The sequence below is a fragment of the Hemitrygon akajei genome, chromosome 4, assembly GCF_048418815.1.
Source record: "Hemitrygon akajei chromosome 4, sHemAka1.3, whole genome shotgun sequence".
Classification (NCBI taxonomy): Eukaryota; Metazoa; Chordata; class Chondrichthyes; order Myliobatiformes; family Dasyatidae; genus Hemitrygon; species Hemitrygon akajei.
Window position 1 is genome coordinate 8,637,306 of NC_133127.1, and position 16,865 is coordinate 8,654,170.

General features: G+C 43.6%; 1 protein-coding gene and 2 long non-coding RNA genes across 3 annotated transcripts in view; 2 read left to right on the forward strand and 1 right to left on the reverse strand.

Moving 5' to 3' along the window:
- Nucleotides 1-10,064: 10,064 nt before the first annotated feature.
- Nucleotides 10,065-13,719, forward strand: LOC140726111 (uncharacterized). Its single transcript, XR_012098575.1, has 3 exons — nt 10,065-10,237; nt 11,256-11,316; nt 13,624-13,719. It is a non-coding gene; the product is annotated as an uncharacterized lncRNA (long non-coding RNA).
- On the reverse strand, nt 13,302-15,285 carry LOC140726110 (uncharacterized). The gene is made up of 2 exons (XR_012098574.1): nt 15,153-15,285; nt 13,302-14,436 (listed from the first exon to the last, which is right to left on the reverse strand). It is a non-coding gene; the product is annotated as an uncharacterized lncRNA (long non-coding RNA).
- emx1 (empty spiracles homeobox 1) overlaps nt 15,012-16,865 on the forward strand; it is a 38,431-nt gene continuing 36,577 nt past the window's right edge. The window contains exon 1 of the mRNA XM_073042061.1: nt 15,012-15,903. Coding sequence (XP_072898162.1) covers nt 15,561-15,903 — 343 coding nt within the window. The 5' untranslated portion in view covers nt 15,012-15,560. The remainder of the gene's footprint in view (nt 15,904-16,865) is intronic.

The window sequence follows — 16,865 nt, forward strand, 5'->3', positions numbered from 1 at the left end:
TGGCTAAAGTAATTCTAAATGGATGTTCCTATATTCTGAGACTGTGTCCTCTGGTCCTAGACCACCCCTCTCCTCACTATAGGAAACATCATCTCCATGTCCACTCTGTCCAAGTCTTTCAACAAACAGTAGGTTTCAATGAAATCCCCTCCTCACCCAATTCTTCTAAATTCCAGTGAACACACGTGTTAATTTTTCTTTCCTGGGATAATTCCTGTGAACCTCCTCTGGACCCTCTCCAATGCCAGCACATCTTTTCTTAGATAAGGGGCCCAAACAGCTCACAATCCTCCAACTGCAATCTAACCAATGCCTTAGGAAGCCTCAACATTAGCTTTGCTCTTATATTCCAGTCCTTTGAGATGAATGCTAACATCGCATTTGCCTTCCTCACCACCAACTCAACCTGCAAGTTAACCTTTAGAGAATACTGCACGAGGACTCCCCGGTCCCTTTGCACTGCTGAGTTCTAAATTTTCTCCCAGTTTAGAAAATATCTTTATTCCTTCTACCAAAGTGCATGACCATGCAGTTCCCTACTTTCTTTGCCACCTCTTTGCCCATTCTCCCAATCCAATGGTTCCGTTTATTATCGGAGAATGTATACAGTATAGAATCTGAAATACTTAGTCTTCAGAAATACTGAAATGCAATCTATTTAAGTCCTTCTGCAGGCTCCCTGCTTCCTCAACATTACTTGCCCTTCTACCTATCTTCATACATTCTACAAACTTGGCCTCAAAGCCTTCAAAATAATCATCCAAATCATTCACATATACTGTGAAATGAAACGGTCCCAACCTTGACCCCAGAGGAACACCAAGATTCACCTGCAGCCATAGGCCCCCCTTTATTCCCACTCTTTGCTTCCTGCCAGTCAGCCAATCTTCTATCCATGCTCGTACCTTCTCTGTAATATCTTGGACACCTACCTTGCTAAGCAGTCTCATGTGTGGTACCTTGTCAAAGGCCTTCTGAAGCTCCAAGTAATCCTGCCGGTTATTTTCTCGAAGAATTTCAGCAGGTTTGTCAGGTAAGATTTTCCCTTGAGGAACCATGCTGACTTTGGCCTATTTTATCATGTCCCTCCAAGTACTCTGAAACCACACTCTGAATAATCGACTCTAACATCTTCTCACTGAGTGAAGTCAGGTTAACTGCTCCATAATTTCCTTAATTCTGCCTCTCTCCCTTCTTAAAGACTGGAGTGACATTTGCAATTTTTCTACTTCCGGATCCATTCCAAAATCTATTGACTCTTGAGAGATCATTACTAATCTGTCCACAATCTCTTCAGCCACCTCCTTCAGAACCCTGAGGTATATTCTATTTGATACAAATGATTGATCTACCTTCAAACTTTTCAGCTTTCCAAGCATCTTCTCCTTAGTAATGTGCAGGAAATGGAAGGATATGGACATTGCTTCAGAATTGTTTAACTATGACACATGCATCTAAACATACAATGAAAAGCATCATTTGTGTTAATGCCAACACAACCAAGGATATGCTGGGGGAAGCCTACAAACTGGCCATTTGATGACTAATTTCATTGGTTTGGCACAACATTGTGGGCTGAATGGCCTGTTCCTGTGCTATACTCTTCTGTGTTTTATGCTGTTTGTGGGCTGCTTTGTCCTGGGTGGTTGTGACATTCCTGAGTTGCCCTTATCCAGTCCAGTTCAAAGTTCAAAGTACCTATATATCATCACATACAACCCTGAGATTTGCTTTCTTGTGGGCATTCACAGTGAATCCAAGAAACATAATAGAATCAATGAAAGATCTCACCCAACAAGACAGACTAACAATCAATGTGCAAAAGACAACAAACCGCAAATACAAAAGAGAAACATAAATAAATAAGCAATAAATAACATGTTGAATAGTCCATAAAACCATAAGATATGGGAGCAGAAGTAGGCCATTCAGCCCATCAAGTCTACTCCACCATTCCATCATGGCTGATCCCAGATCCCACCCAACCCCATACACCTGCCTTCTCGCCATATCCTTTGATGCCCTGACCAATCAGGAAACTATCAATGTCCACTTTAAATATACCCATGGACATGGCCTCCACCACAGTCTGTGGCAAAGCATTCCACAGATTCATTACTCTTTGGCTAAAAAATTCATTCTTATCTCTGATCATAGGAAACATCTTCTCCGCATCCACCCTATCGAGTCCTTTCAACATTTGGTAGGTTTCAATTAGATTTCCCTGCATTCTTCTAAATTCCAGTGAGTACAGGCCCAAAGCTGCCAAACGATCCTCATATGTTAACCCCCTTATTCCTGGAATCATCCTTGTGAACCTCTTCTGGACTCTCTCCAATGACAACACATCCTTTCTGAGAAAATTGGGCCCAAAACTATTTACAATGCTCCAAGTGCAGCCAGACTGGTGCCTTATAAACGCTCAGCAATATCTCCTTGCTTTTATATTCCATTTCTCCGGAAATAAATACCAACTTTGTATTTACCTTCTTACCACAGACTCAAGGTAAATTAACCTTCTGGGAGACCTGGACAAAGCCTCCTAAGTCTTTCCGCACCTCTGATGTTTGAATTTTTTCCCCATTTTGATAATAGTCTGCACTATTGTTCCTTTTACAAAAATGCATTATCATACATTTCCCAACACTGTATTTCATCCACCACTTTTATACCCATTCTTTCAATTTGCCTAAGTCCTGCTACAATCCCATTGCTTCCTCAGCACTACCTACCCCTCCACCTATCTTTGTATCATCCACAAACTTTGCCACAAGGGAATCTATTCCATTGACAAACAACATGAAAAGTAGTGGTCCCAATACTGACTCCTGAGAAACACCATGGTCACTGGCAGCCAACCAGAAAAGACCCCCTTTATTCCCACTCACTGCCTCCTGCCTGTCACCTATGCTTCTATCCATGCCAGTATCTTTCCTGTAACGCCATAGGATTTTATCTTGTTAAGCAGCCTCATCTGTGGCACCCACCTTGTCAAAGGCCTTCTGAAAATCCAAGTAAATGACATTCACTACCTCTCCTTAGTCCACCCTGCTTGTTACTTCCTCGAAGAACTCTAACTGTTTTGTCAGGCAAGATTTCCCATTACAAAAACCATGCTGACTTTGCCTCATTTTATCATTAGTCTCCAAGTACCCCCAAAATCTCATCCTTAATAATAGACTCCAACACTTTCCCAACCATGGAGGTTTAAGATAACTGGTCTAACATTTCCTTTCTTTTGCCTTCTTCCCTTCTTAAAGAGTGGAGTGACATTTGCAATTTTCAAGTGCCTCTGGGACGATGCCAGAATCAAGTGATTCTTGAAGGATTATGACCAATGCATCTGTTATCTCTCAGGACTCTGGGTTGTATTCCATCTGGTCCAGGTGACTTATCCACCTTAAGATCTTTGAGTTTGTCTAGCACTTTTTCCTTTCTAAAAGCAATGGAACTCACTCCTGCTCCCTGATACTTCTGGACCTCTGGCACACTGCTAGTGTCTTCCACAGTGCAAAGTACCCATTAAGTTCATCTGCCATTTCTTTGTCCCCCATTACTGCCTCACCAGCATCATTTTCCAGTGGGCCAATGTCAACTGTAATTGTTCTGGTCACCGAATTATAGGAAAGATATCAATAAATTAGAGAGAGTGCAGAGACGATTTACTAGGATGTTACTTGGGTTTCAGCACTTAAGTTACAGAGAAAGGTTGAACAAGTTAGGTCTCTATTCATTGGAGCGTAGAAGGTTGAGGGGGGATTTGATCGAGGTATTTAAAATGTTGAGAGGAATAGATAGAATTGACGTGAATAGGCTGTTTCCATTGAGAGTAGGGGAGATTCAAACGAGAGGACATGATTTGACAATTAGGGGGCAAAAGTTTAAGGGAAACACGAGGGGGTATTTCTTTACTCAGAGAGTGATAGCTGTGTGGAATGAGCTTCCTGTAGAAGTAGTAGAGGCCAGTTCAGTTGTGTCATTTAAGGTAAAATTGGATAGGTATATGGACAGGAAAGGAGTGGAGGGTTATGGGCTGAGTGCGGGTAGGTGGGACTAGGTGAGATTAAGAGTTCGGCACGGACTAGGAGGGCCGGAATGGCCTGTTTCCGTGCTGTGATTGTTATATGGTTATATGGTTATAAAAGCGGTGGACCTATCAGCAATGGCCAATATTGATCAACTCTCACCTCCCTTTTACTCTTTATATAACTGAAAAACTTTCAGTATTCTTCTTTATATTATTGTCTAGTCTGCCTTCATATTTCATCTTTTGCCTTCTTATAGCTTTTTTAGTTGCCTTTTGTTGGATTTTAAAAGCTTCCCAATCTTCCGACTTCCCACTCACTTTTGTTACCTTTATTACCCTTTCCTTGGCTTTTATGCAGTCCTCAACTTCCCTTGTTAGCTACGGTTACTTACCCCTGCCATTTGAAAACTTCTTCTATGGGACATAACTATTCTGCGTCTTGTGAACTATTTCCAGAAACTTCAGCCGTCTCTGCTCTGCCGTCATCCTTGCTAGTCCTTGGAAGTGACCCTATAGATTCTGGGAGCTGTTAGTGATGGGCAAGTGAATTGGGAGAAGTGGAGATGGTTCTATCACACTTGTGACCTGGGTTGATATGAGCTGTGGCAGAGCACTCCAGTGGACAGAGGACTGAGTGAGATGTGGACAGAGTGAACGGTGGGTGACAGGTGTGGACAGATTGAACGGTGGGTGACAGGTGTGGACAGATTGAACGGTGGGTGACAGTTGTGGACAGAGTGAACTGTCAGAGTGGACAGTGAGATATTGGAGTGGACAGTGAACAGAGTGAGCTGTGGGAGTGGACAGTGGACGTTGAGATATCAGAGGGTTATGGGCTGAGTGAGGGTCAGTGGGACTAGGTGAGTGTAAGTGTCGGCACGGACTAGAAGGGCCGAGATGGGCCTGTCTCCATGCTGTAATTGTTATATGGTTATATATCAGAGTGAACAGTGGACAGAGTGAGCTGCAGGAGTGAGGAGTGGATAGAGTGAGCTGCAGGAGTGAGGAGTGGACAGAGTGAGTTGTAGGTGTGAACAGTGGACAGAGTGAGCTACAGGAGTGAGGTATGGACAGAGTGAGCTGCAGGAGTGAGGAGTGGACAGAGTGAGTTGTAGGTGTGAACAGTGGACAGAATAAGCCATAGGAATGGACACTGGACTCAGAGTGCTCTCTGAGCTGGTAGGCAGATGGGAATGGGATGATAGGTTCAGTCACAGAGACTGGGTAGTGACTAGATTAACCTGGCTGGTGAGTTGAGTCTATGGACTCAGACCATGTGAGCCAGAGAGTGCAATCTCATTCAAAGGGGGATCAGTGAATGGATTTGAAAAACTAACATTATGACATTTTACAATTAATGTAGATACTGCATTGTGAATAATTATTTGCTCATAATTTTTGCTCATGTTCTTTACCCATTGTTCTTATTTCTCGCCCTGAAGCCACTCAGATAAGTCATTTTTACAGGATTTTTCTGTCACTGTTTCTACTTACCCCTAAGGTTATCCCATCAGTGTGTGGGACAGTATTAATGCCTGGCACGAGCTCAGTGGGCAAGTGTACTGGGACTTCAGACCCAAAGCAGAATGTTGTATTCTCAGGTCAGTGGAGAGGGACTGGAATCCCAGCCACTGGCTGACCAAGGTCTCTCCACCTGCACCTTGGTGTGAGACTATAAGACTTAGGAGCAGAATTTGAGTCTTTGGCCCATTGAGTCTACTCCACCATCCCATCATGACTGAACCCCATTCTCCCACCCTCTCCCCATAACCTTTGATGTCCTGACTAATCAAGAACACGAACCCAGGTTCAGGAACATTTATTACCCTGCAACCATCAGATTCCTCAACCACTATGGATAACTTCAGTCACCTCAAATCTGAACTGATTCCACAACCTATGGACTCACTTCAAGGTCTCTATGACTCATGTTCTCAGTATTTATCTATTTATCTGTTTGTTTGTTTATTTATTTATTTGTATTTGCAAACTACGACTTCTTTTGCACATTGTTTGTCAATCTTTGTTAGTGAACAGTTTTTAAAAAATTAGTTCTGTTTTATTTCTTTGTTGTATGTGAACTTTATCTCCATTTCATGTTCTTGATGTTTATTGTTTGTTTATTTTGTATTTGCGCAGTTTGTTGTCTTTTGCATACTGGTTGTCCACCCTCTTGGGTATCGTCTGTCATTGATTCTATTCTGGTTATTGGATTTATTGAGTATGCCTGCAGGTAAACAAATCTCAGGGTTGGACATGTGACATATATTTACTTACAATACAAGGGACTTCTGATTATAAATTTACTTTGAACTTGGAATGTTTTTTGAACTTTGAATGCCTGCAGAAAAAGGAATCTCAGTGACTTATACATACTTTGATAGTAAGTTTACATTGAACTTTAACTATACCCAAAGTCCACAGTTTTACTGTCCTCTGGCTAAAGAATTCCCTGACAGCTTGCCAAGGCTTGGCTTGCTGGGGGCAGTGACTGAAATGAACAAGGAGAGGTGAAGCTATGTTCAGTGTTAAATAAAGAGTGAGTGAGGGGGATGGAGATGGGGGCAGGTGGAGGATTCTTGAGGAGGGTTGAAACACAGAGCCACCCCACTGTGTGGTGGAGAGTCCAACTCTAGATTCTACCAGTGGGGGAATCCTGTACTAGGGCACACTTACATAAATCAGGTCAGTGAGTACAGGAGTTGGGGTGTTATATTGATCTTATTCAAGATTTTAGTGAGGCCTCATTTGGAGTATTGTGTGCAGTTCTGGTCACCTGTTATAACTATGGAAAAGATGTACCTTAAATAAGATTGAAAGAATACAGAGGAAATGTACAAGCATGTTGCCAGGACTTGAGAACCTGAGTTGTAGGGAAAGGTTGAATAGGTTAGGACTTTACTCCCTGGAGCTCAGAGGTTGGGTGGAGCTATACAAAATTATGAGGGCTATATAGGATAAATACAAGCAGGCTTTTCCCACTGAAGTTGGGTGACTACAGGTCATACATTAAGGGTGAAAGGCAAAATATTTAAGGAGAACCTGAGGGTGAACTTCATCACTCAGAAGGTAGTGAGAGTGTGGAACAATCTGCCAGCAGAAGCAGTGAATGTGAGTTTAATTGGAGCATTTAAAGGAAGTTTAGATAGGTACATGGATTGGAGGGGAGATTGCAAATGTCACTCCACTCTTTAAGAAGGGAGGAAAACAAAAGAAAGGACATTATAGCCTAACCTCATGGTTGGAAAAATGTTGGAGTCTATTAATAAGGACGAGGTTTTGAGGTACTTGGAGACTAATGATAAGATAAGTCAAGTCAAGTCAGCATGGTTTCTGTGAAGGGAAATCTTGCCTGACAAATCTGTTAGAATTCTTTGAGGAAGTAACAAGCAGGGTGGACAAAGGAGAGGCAGTGGATGTCATTTACTTGGATTTTCAGAAGGCGTTTGATAAGGTGCGTCACATGAGACTGCTTAACAAGATAAAATCCTATGGTGTTACAGGAAAAATACTGTACTTGGAAAGGATAAAGGAATGGCTGACGGGCAGGAGGCAGCGAGTGGGAATAAAAGGGACTTTTCTGGTTGGCAGCCAGTGACTAGAGCTGTTCCTCAGGGGTCAGTATTGGGACCGCTACTTTACACATTGTTTGTCAGTGATGTGGTTAATGGAATTGATGGCTTTGTGGCAAAGTTTGCAGATGATACAAAGATAGGTGGAGGGGTAGGTAGTGCTGAGGAAGCAATGCGAATGCAGCAGAACTTCAACAAATTGGAAGAATGGGCAAAAAGTGGCAGATGGAATACAATGTTGGGAAATGTATGATAATGCATTTTGGTAAAAGGAACAATAATATCTAAATGGGGAGAAGGTTCAAGCATCAGAGGTGCAGAGGGACTTAGGAGTCCTTGTGCAAGACTCCCAGAAGGTTAATTTACAGGGTGAGTCTGTGGTAAAGAAGGCAAATGCAATGTTGGCATTTATTTCAAGGGTAATAGAATACAAAAGCAAGCAGATAATGCTGAGGCTTTATAAGACACGGGTCAGAACATAAGAAAATAAGAAATGGGAACAGGAGTCGGCCATCTGGCCCGTCAAGCCTGCTCCACCATTCAATAAGATCATGGCTGATCTGGCCAGGGACTCATCTCCACCTACCTGCCTTTCCCCCATAACCCTTAATTCCCCTTCTATGCAAAAAAACCCCACACACACTTGGAGCATTGTCAACAGTTTTGGGTACCATATCTCAGAAAGGATGTGTTCTCATTGGAGAGAGTCCAGAGGAAGCTCGCAAGAATAATTCTGAGAATGAAAGGGTTAACATATGAGGAGCGTTTGGCAGCTTTGGGCCTGTACTCACTGGAATTTAGAAGAATGCAGGGAGATCTAATTGAAACCTACCAAATATTGAAAGGACTATATAGGGTGAGTGTGGAGAGGTTGTTTCCTATGGTGGGGGTATCCAGAACTAGAGAGCACAGCCTCAAAATTGTAGGGAGACCTTTTAGAATGGAGGTAAGCAGGATTCTTTTTTAGCTAGGGAGTAGTGAATCTGTGGAATGCTCTGCCATAGACTGCAGTGGAGGCCAAGTCCATGAGTATATTTAAGGCAGAAGTTGATTGTTTCCTGATTTGTCAGGGCATCAAATCATATGTCAAGAGGCAAGTGTATGGAGTTGAGTGGGATCCAGGGTCAGCCATGATGGAATGGCAGAGCAGACTCGATGGGCCAAATAGCCTAATTCTGCTCTTGTTTTGTGGTCTTATTGACGATTTGGGCCGAAGGGCCTGTTTGCATGTTGTACGACTCCATAACTCCCCGCGTTCCGTTCTGGAAGGGATTGTGGGTGACAGGGCAGGAGGTCCCGCTGTTATATTACCGGGAGGAGGATGGGGGGTGTGTGTAGTGGTCAGAGACGGGTGGCTACACATTAACACCCACCTGCACCTCTCGTTTGAGTTTCAAGAACTACTCAAAACCTGCTCCGCGTCCTGGAGCCTTTAACAGAAGCAAATAAGCTTCGCAGCCCAATGAAGTGGAAAGTGGACTTTAAACCACACCGATTCGGCTCAGAGGCAGCCGTCAGCTTCTGGAGAGCTCCCAGGGCTAGCTTCCGCCTGTAAAGCGCCCCACAGACGGTCCCGCGGTGGGCGGGAGCCCCGGACAGAGTGGAATAGATTCACTGCACGCCAAACATGGGTGAATTAATTAACTCCCCCTTCCTCTGTCTCCTTCTGGTCAAAGAGTCACAGAACTCTGCGCCTCTGGCCTATACATTACCGAACTATTAATCTACCTTGCCCCTTCGATCTACACCCGATATGGAGGTATAGTCCTAAACAGCGCTCCCGTCCATGTACCTAAGACATTTAAGAGAAAGTTAAAGATTTAATTCATTTTTTCTTCTAATTGTACATACCTTTCTCACCCAGCAGCGAAGTGTCACCTTTTACTTTGACTGGCCCGTTCTAACGGAGACCGTTTGCGGCAGCACACACTCACACACATATAGACACACAAACACACACGCGCAGACACTGACACACATAGACACACGCACGCAGATTGACACATACAGGCTCACACGCATATACACATTGCCACGCACAAACTCCTAAACACACGAAGACATATACTCACATTCACACAAGCACCCACCTAAACACAGTCACTTACACACACACACTCACACACACACACACACACACACACACACACACACACACACACACACACACACACACACACACACACACTCACACACACACACACACACACGCGCGACACGAAGGACGTTCCTATACACAACACGGACTGAGGCACAACACAGGTGTTTTGGCAAAAGCGCAGCGCGATCTCAAATACCGGCACACTTTCCAAAGCGCCACGCACACACCGACACGTGTGAACACGCAGTCCCCGTGCGCTTGGATAGATTGTGAAGATGATATTGTGTGCGGGCGTGCGAGTGTGTGCCCGCGCGGGAGCATGTGCCTGACTGTAGTGAGAGTGTGTTTGCGTGGGTGGGGTTTGTGGGGTGTGTGAGAGCGTATGAGGGAAATAAATGCGAGGTTATGAAGTCAAGATATACTGCGGACGCTGGACATCCAGAGCAACACACACAAAATGCTGGAGGAACTCAGCAGGTCAGGCAGCGTCTATGGAGAAGTCGACAGTTGGGGCTGAGACCCTTCATCAAGACCGAGGTTATGTGTGTGAAATTCTGTATGTGGGGTATGCATGCGGAATTGAGTGTGAGAGGACGTATGTGGAGTTGTATGTCAGTATGTGTGTGTGTGTGAGATTTTGTGTGTGTGTATGTGTGTGTGAGATTTTGTGTGTGTGAGATTTTGTGTGTTTAGATGCCAAGGCGTGTATACGTATGTGGGATTTCCGTGGGCCTCCGTGTGGAAGGCGGAGTGTGCAGGTGTGTGTGTGTGACTCTGGCAGGGTTTGTCGGTCGCTCTGCGGTGCGGCAGGTTTTCCGTCCTGGGCCGCCACAGCCTGAGGATCCGGGCACAGTTCAGCACTCACCAAACATTTTTGTTAAGCACGATTTTTCCCGCCCCACCTTAAATCTCAGAGGCAAATTATGTCACTTTAATTTATACATTTGCAGAAGCGAACTGTACCTGAACCCCTCTACTTTGTTTTATTAAATAAACAGTTATTACCCCTTAACTATCAGGCTCTTGAACCGGGGGGGATAACTTCACTCAACCTCCCTCAGCCCAATACTGAACTGTTACCAAAATCTATAGACTCACTTTCAAAGACGATACAATTCATGTTCTCGATATTTATCGCTTATTTACTCTTCTTCGTATTGTTATTATAAAACCAGACTTTTTTTTCAGCTCAGGCTGGTAAAACCTGAGATAAGGGCTTAAACAAATACGCTCATTTCTTGATTCCTAAGAACTTTCAGACTATTCTAGTGGTGTTTAGTATTGTGGCTTTCTGAAGATTTACATAGATATTGCTGTGTAGGCCTAGTTGTTTAATGCTATTGTGTAGAGCCTTAGGGATGATACCAGTTGTAGATATTACTATTGAGACAATGTATACCCTGTTCATGTTCCATAGTCCTTCAATTTCATCTTTTAATTCAGCATATTTCTGGTGTTTTTCACTTACACTGTTTTCTGTATTGTTATTATTCTCATTATTTATCTTTTTTGTATTTATTTTGTATTTTGTAATTGTATTTGTCTTCTTGTACAGATTGATTACTTGTCCATCGTTGTGGGTAGTTATATGTGACTGGAATGGCTGTATCTATTCAGTAAGTTGTTCTTCCTTGTTTATCCTGTAATATTATATTTGGACGGTTATTATGGATTGTCCTATCTGTAATAACGGATCGGTCGTAATATAATTTGTGTATTCGGATCAGGCTTGTATTTCCGGTAAAATATGATTCCTTTTTATGGGATACAGCGCTCTATAGCGTCGGAAGGGCCCGTTCCGCGCTGTATCTCAACGAACAAGCAAATACATAAATGAGATGAATGAGAGAAGCGTTAAGGGGCGCGGCAGACCATGACTTCCCAGTAGGTAGATTAGCGAGACAGTCTGGGTTCAGGGCACTCTGCAGGATTTCAAATGCCCTTTTATTAATGTTTTCTGTAGTGGGGGAGGCTAGAACCAGAGGGCACAGCCTTAGAATAGAGGGAGGACCCTTTAAAACGAGAATGAATTTCTTTAGCCAGAGGGCGGTAAATCTGTGGAATTCAATGCATTGGATATACTTAAGGCGGAGGTTATTGATTAGTCAGGGTGTCAAAAGTTACGGCGAGAAATCAGGAGAATGGGATTGAGAGGGATAATAAATCAGCCATGATGGAATGGTGGAGTAGACTCGATGGGCCGAATGGTTTAATTCTGCTCCTATGACTTATGGTCTCATATTGACTGACAACTGCCAGAAACTATCTTAATAATGCCCCTGTCCATCAAATAATGCCCCTTTCAGAGAAGCGGCCGTACGATCAGATCTGCTTAAAAGTTCAACGAGGCAGAGTCACTTGGGTCACCCCCAGGTCAGTGACATCGTGTCGGCTTGGATGTGGTCTGAACCCTGGACCACATCCACGAAACTGCAGCCGCAGGAACGCCGTTCGATATTCCCATTCATAACTCAACCGCTGGCTCGGTACCCAGAAGCCGAACAGATTTCATACCTTGTTCTCAAACAGGCCTCGATGAAAACACATTTCCTGGTGTGGGAGAGAAATTCGGCTTGTATTAATATACTGCGCGCTCAAACAAGCGCCCACGAACGGCAAAATTGCATTGACCAGATACGTCTTTTGGTAGTTTTGTCCGGGGTCTGGGGGGCCGCGAGTACGAGGGAATTATTCGGCGGTCAGATTACCGCACTGATAGACTCGTGTATATAACTGTACCACCTAAAGATAGGGGACGTTTTCGTTTATGTTCAAACTTAGCCCGGAAAATAGGTAGGTTTTTTTTTACACAATACTAGTCTAGCGGACCGGTCTCTTTACTTTGACAAATCTGTCGTGTAGTTTAATTTCAAACACATGGACTTCACACGCCAGGGACAGGACTGATTTTCGGATAAAGCAAGCGGAGTCGCAAACGCGCCGACTGCTTTACAGGCAATGTATTCCGGCGAGAGGTAGCCATCTCTCTGCTCGGCCCGACATTCTGTGTGGGAACTGGTCCCGCTGCGTCGCACCTTTTGGAAGACGACTGACTGACTGTCGGTTATGCCGCTGGCGACTCGGGTAGCAGTGAAAACCTTCCGTCTCCATCAGTCCACCAACTGGGTTGGCGGCGCTCGGAGCTTCTTCAAGCTTTTCACTCCTCTCAGCCAGGCAAGGCCCGGGCGGAGACACAGGAACACCAGCGCACACAAACGTAAAAAAGATTCTTCATTGCCGCTTCCATAACAGTTCTGTTTTACCAGTCAGGGTTGTTAGCCCTGAGCTGAAATCCCCAAACCTGGAGGACTGGTGGACCACTCTTAGTCTGGCCTCTACCCTTTGACCTGCTGACATGGGTGACCCTGCCAAGAGCCAAAGCCTAAAGCCCTGACTCCCGCCAGCACAGCTCTCCGGGTCAATGAGGCACGCGAGCCTCCAAACCACGTCAAGGTTGTGGTCCTCTGGGAGGTAAACAATATCTTTAGCTCTGTAAAGATATTTTCATTATTGTTGCAAAGAAAGCATGATTTTAATGTTCTTTCTGCTCGTTTTCTCGATCCCAGACACAACTGCAAGAATACTGAAACCCGAAACGATACAATGTCCAGCACATGCATTTTTATTATGTCCACAAAAACTATATAGAATATTTCAATGCACCGTATATAACATTCACAGAAGGTATCCATTATGTACACATTCTCTTTCATACTAACATGTCTTAAAGTTAAAACTCACACACAATGCAACCGTAATGTTCCCATCCACTACTTAATATCCCATATCGTTAGGTCGTTATACACTGTACAATGTGCACATTTCACTATCGTTTCATAAACAAATTTGTTCATGCACAAACCCCAAGTAAATTTGACAAACTATTGTACAAAGTATATTTGCTCAAATTATATTGCATATAGATAGCATCAGACAAAATGCTGGAGGAACTCGGCAGGATCTGCGGAGAGGATCGAAGATCACGCTCTTCACACTTCAGAACAGGAATCAGAATCAGGTTTAATATCACCGGCATCTGTCGTGAAATTTGTTGTTTTGCGACAGCAGTACTGTGCTCAACACGATAATGCAAAATAAACTATAAATTACAATAAGAAATATATAAAATTAAATAAGTAGTGCAAAGAGAGAGAGAAAAATGGAGAAACCACTGAGGTAGTGTTCGCGGGTTCAAAGTCCATTCAGAAATCTGATGGCGGAGGGGAAAAAGCTGTTCCTGAAATGTTGAGTGTGGGTCTTCCGTCTTTTTGATGGTAGCGTTGAGACGAGGGCATGTCCTAGGTGTTGAGGGTCCTGAATGATGGATGTTGCCTCTTGAGGCATCGCTCTTTGAAGATGTGTCGATGCTGGGGAGGCTACCCATCAATTTATGTAATATTCTCAAACAATGTCCGATATCCACACGTAGGCACTGAACTATGTTCACATGCCGTTCACACATCTAAGAATATTCGTACTCATGTAACAATACAACATATTTCAGACACAACATATGGACAGTAAAGTATAATATTCACACTCGCACACAGGATGTTACAATCCCTCACCCTCCCCTCTCACTGTCCCAGCTCAGGAGCTCAGTACTTTACCTCACCCTCGACTCGAACCTCTCCCAGAACATCAGCCCGTGGAACACCTCACCTTCCTGCCGCTGTCTGCCTTTTCCTTCGTTCCTCGTGATGTTTTGCGCCACTGGACGTTGACGTTTGACATTTCTTGGAGAAATTAATAATAACAAATTAATTGGTGATGAGAAACTACAAAATTTGCAACCATTTTTAGTATAAGTGCAGGTTAAATATGAAGTATTCTGTATGCACAATACTTCTTTATAAATCTCGGTGTCTCACTTGCTCACTCTCACTTCCCCTCACTCTCTCTCTCTCGTTCTCTGTCCCTTCCTATTATCTGTCTCTCACACCCTCTCCCATTCTTTCTTTCACCGTCTATCTATCTCTTTCTCTTTCTCACTCATTCTTTCTGTCTTTCTAACTCGCTCTTTCTCTACTGTCTGTTTCACTCCCTGTCTCTCTCTTCCATTCCCTGTTTCTTTCTGTCTGTCTCTCAGACACACACACTCTCTCTCTCTTTGTTTCAGTGTCTGTCTCTCGGTCTCTCTTTTTCTCTTTCATTCTCTCACTCTTTTTATCTCTCTATCTCGTTCTGTCTGTCTCTTTTTCTGCCTTTGTCTGTCGGTCTCTCTCTCTCTCTCTCTCTCTCTCTCACACACACACACACACACACACACACACACACACACACACACACACACACACACACACACACACACACACACACACACACACAAACTATTCCTAAACATTCACTGTTAACGGATGCCAGCCTCGGGAATGTCGCTAAGTCCCCGTCACGGCCAAGCTTTGACAGGGTTAAGGTTGCTGGCGGGAGAGGAAGGGAGTTTGCCATTCACCGGCAAACTTCCCGCCTCCCTCCCGCTGGAAGCCCGCTCCATCCGCCGCGTGGAGTTTGCTCCGCGTTTTGGCGGGTCCCAGGAATCTCCGGCTCTCAGGAATCCAAGTGGGCAGGTGTGGACCAATCCCACGGCCAGGTATCCACCCGCCTCCCTCCTCTTCCTCTTCCCTCTCCCCACCTCCGCCCCCTTCTCAAAGCACATAGACACACACATACTCTCACACACACAGACCCAACATCAAGCCTTTGGTCTAATGAAGTGTGGCGTTGTCAGTACATTCATCTAGGAGTTCCTCCGCCTATATCAATGACAAAATCTGCTCACCAACTATCCACTGCATTAACCAACTGAGTTTCTCCTCAACCCGGCGGAGGGACGCATCCTACACGCCAATTTCAGATTAACATGTTTCACACAGCCACGAAACGCTGTTTCACAATCGAGTCTTTAGTGGCGAAGGACAGTCCTCTGTCGCCGGAGGAACCGCTTCGACCCACCGCTCTCAGTTATCCGCCTTCCGCCGATGCGTTCCCCAACACCTTCCAGACAGCGGGGCGCTCTCTGTACTCGGGGCCGGACCTAATGTTCCAGGAGACGGTCAGTCACCCCTCGCTGCCTGTCCACCCCCACCAGCTCGGGACCCACCACTTGCAAAGCCCACACCCGTTCTTCTCGTCTCAGCACAGAGACCCCCTCAACTTCTACCCCTGGGTCTTAAGGAACCGATTATTCGGACACAGGTTTCAAGGTAAGCGAACAGTAATCCAGTGTAAACTGTAGCAGCCAGCTAGCAGAAACAGGAGATAAAACGTGTTGACTGGGTCCATTGAGACAAGAACAAAATTAATGCTTATAAACTATTATATATATGAATTATATATAATATATAAAGTATGTTAATATAATTAACATATTAGAAAATATATTGTATATATTAGAAATGTATTATAATATATAATTATTACTTTAGAAACCCTACATGTTATACAGACGGTGTACTGAAGATTATAAATGAACAAACCAACATAAGAAATGTATAAGAATTTGTAGGAATCTTAATAAATAATATATTTATCTGATTTATAATTTACAGCATGCTATTAAGAATTGCACAATTACATAGGAACTCTATATACCGAATCTATACAAATCTATATTATAACAACTGCGTTATACGTTATGCTGTGCGATATTTATAAAATTGGTAATTTATTATTGCCATATACGAAAACTGTATGTATCAAATATATGCAATGTTATAAAGAGATAATGAAACTATATAGATGCTACGATACCGAAATGATAAACTACATCGCACACGGAATCTGTAAATAGAGAATTCCAACATGATATAAATAAACTACAGCTGTTTTAGATGGACACGTATATAATGATTGTAACAAAACTACAAATTGTTTTATTTAATTGGATCAAATACACACTGATTTAATATCTGATACTACAATTTTATACAAATAATTGTAATATGATTGAGAGGGGGAAAACACAATTAAACACATATTGTACCCACTTTTGATCTGAATCACAGATCTGATTATACTTGATCAGAGGTTACTTTACAGAGCCGGGTCCAATCTGAATGGCAAAGGAATCTTTCTGGGTTACAAACAGTGCGAAATATACCCGCTCTCAGACTAACAGTTTGAAAGCCAACGCGTTCAATCTTTGCTCAGACATCCAAAATGTACA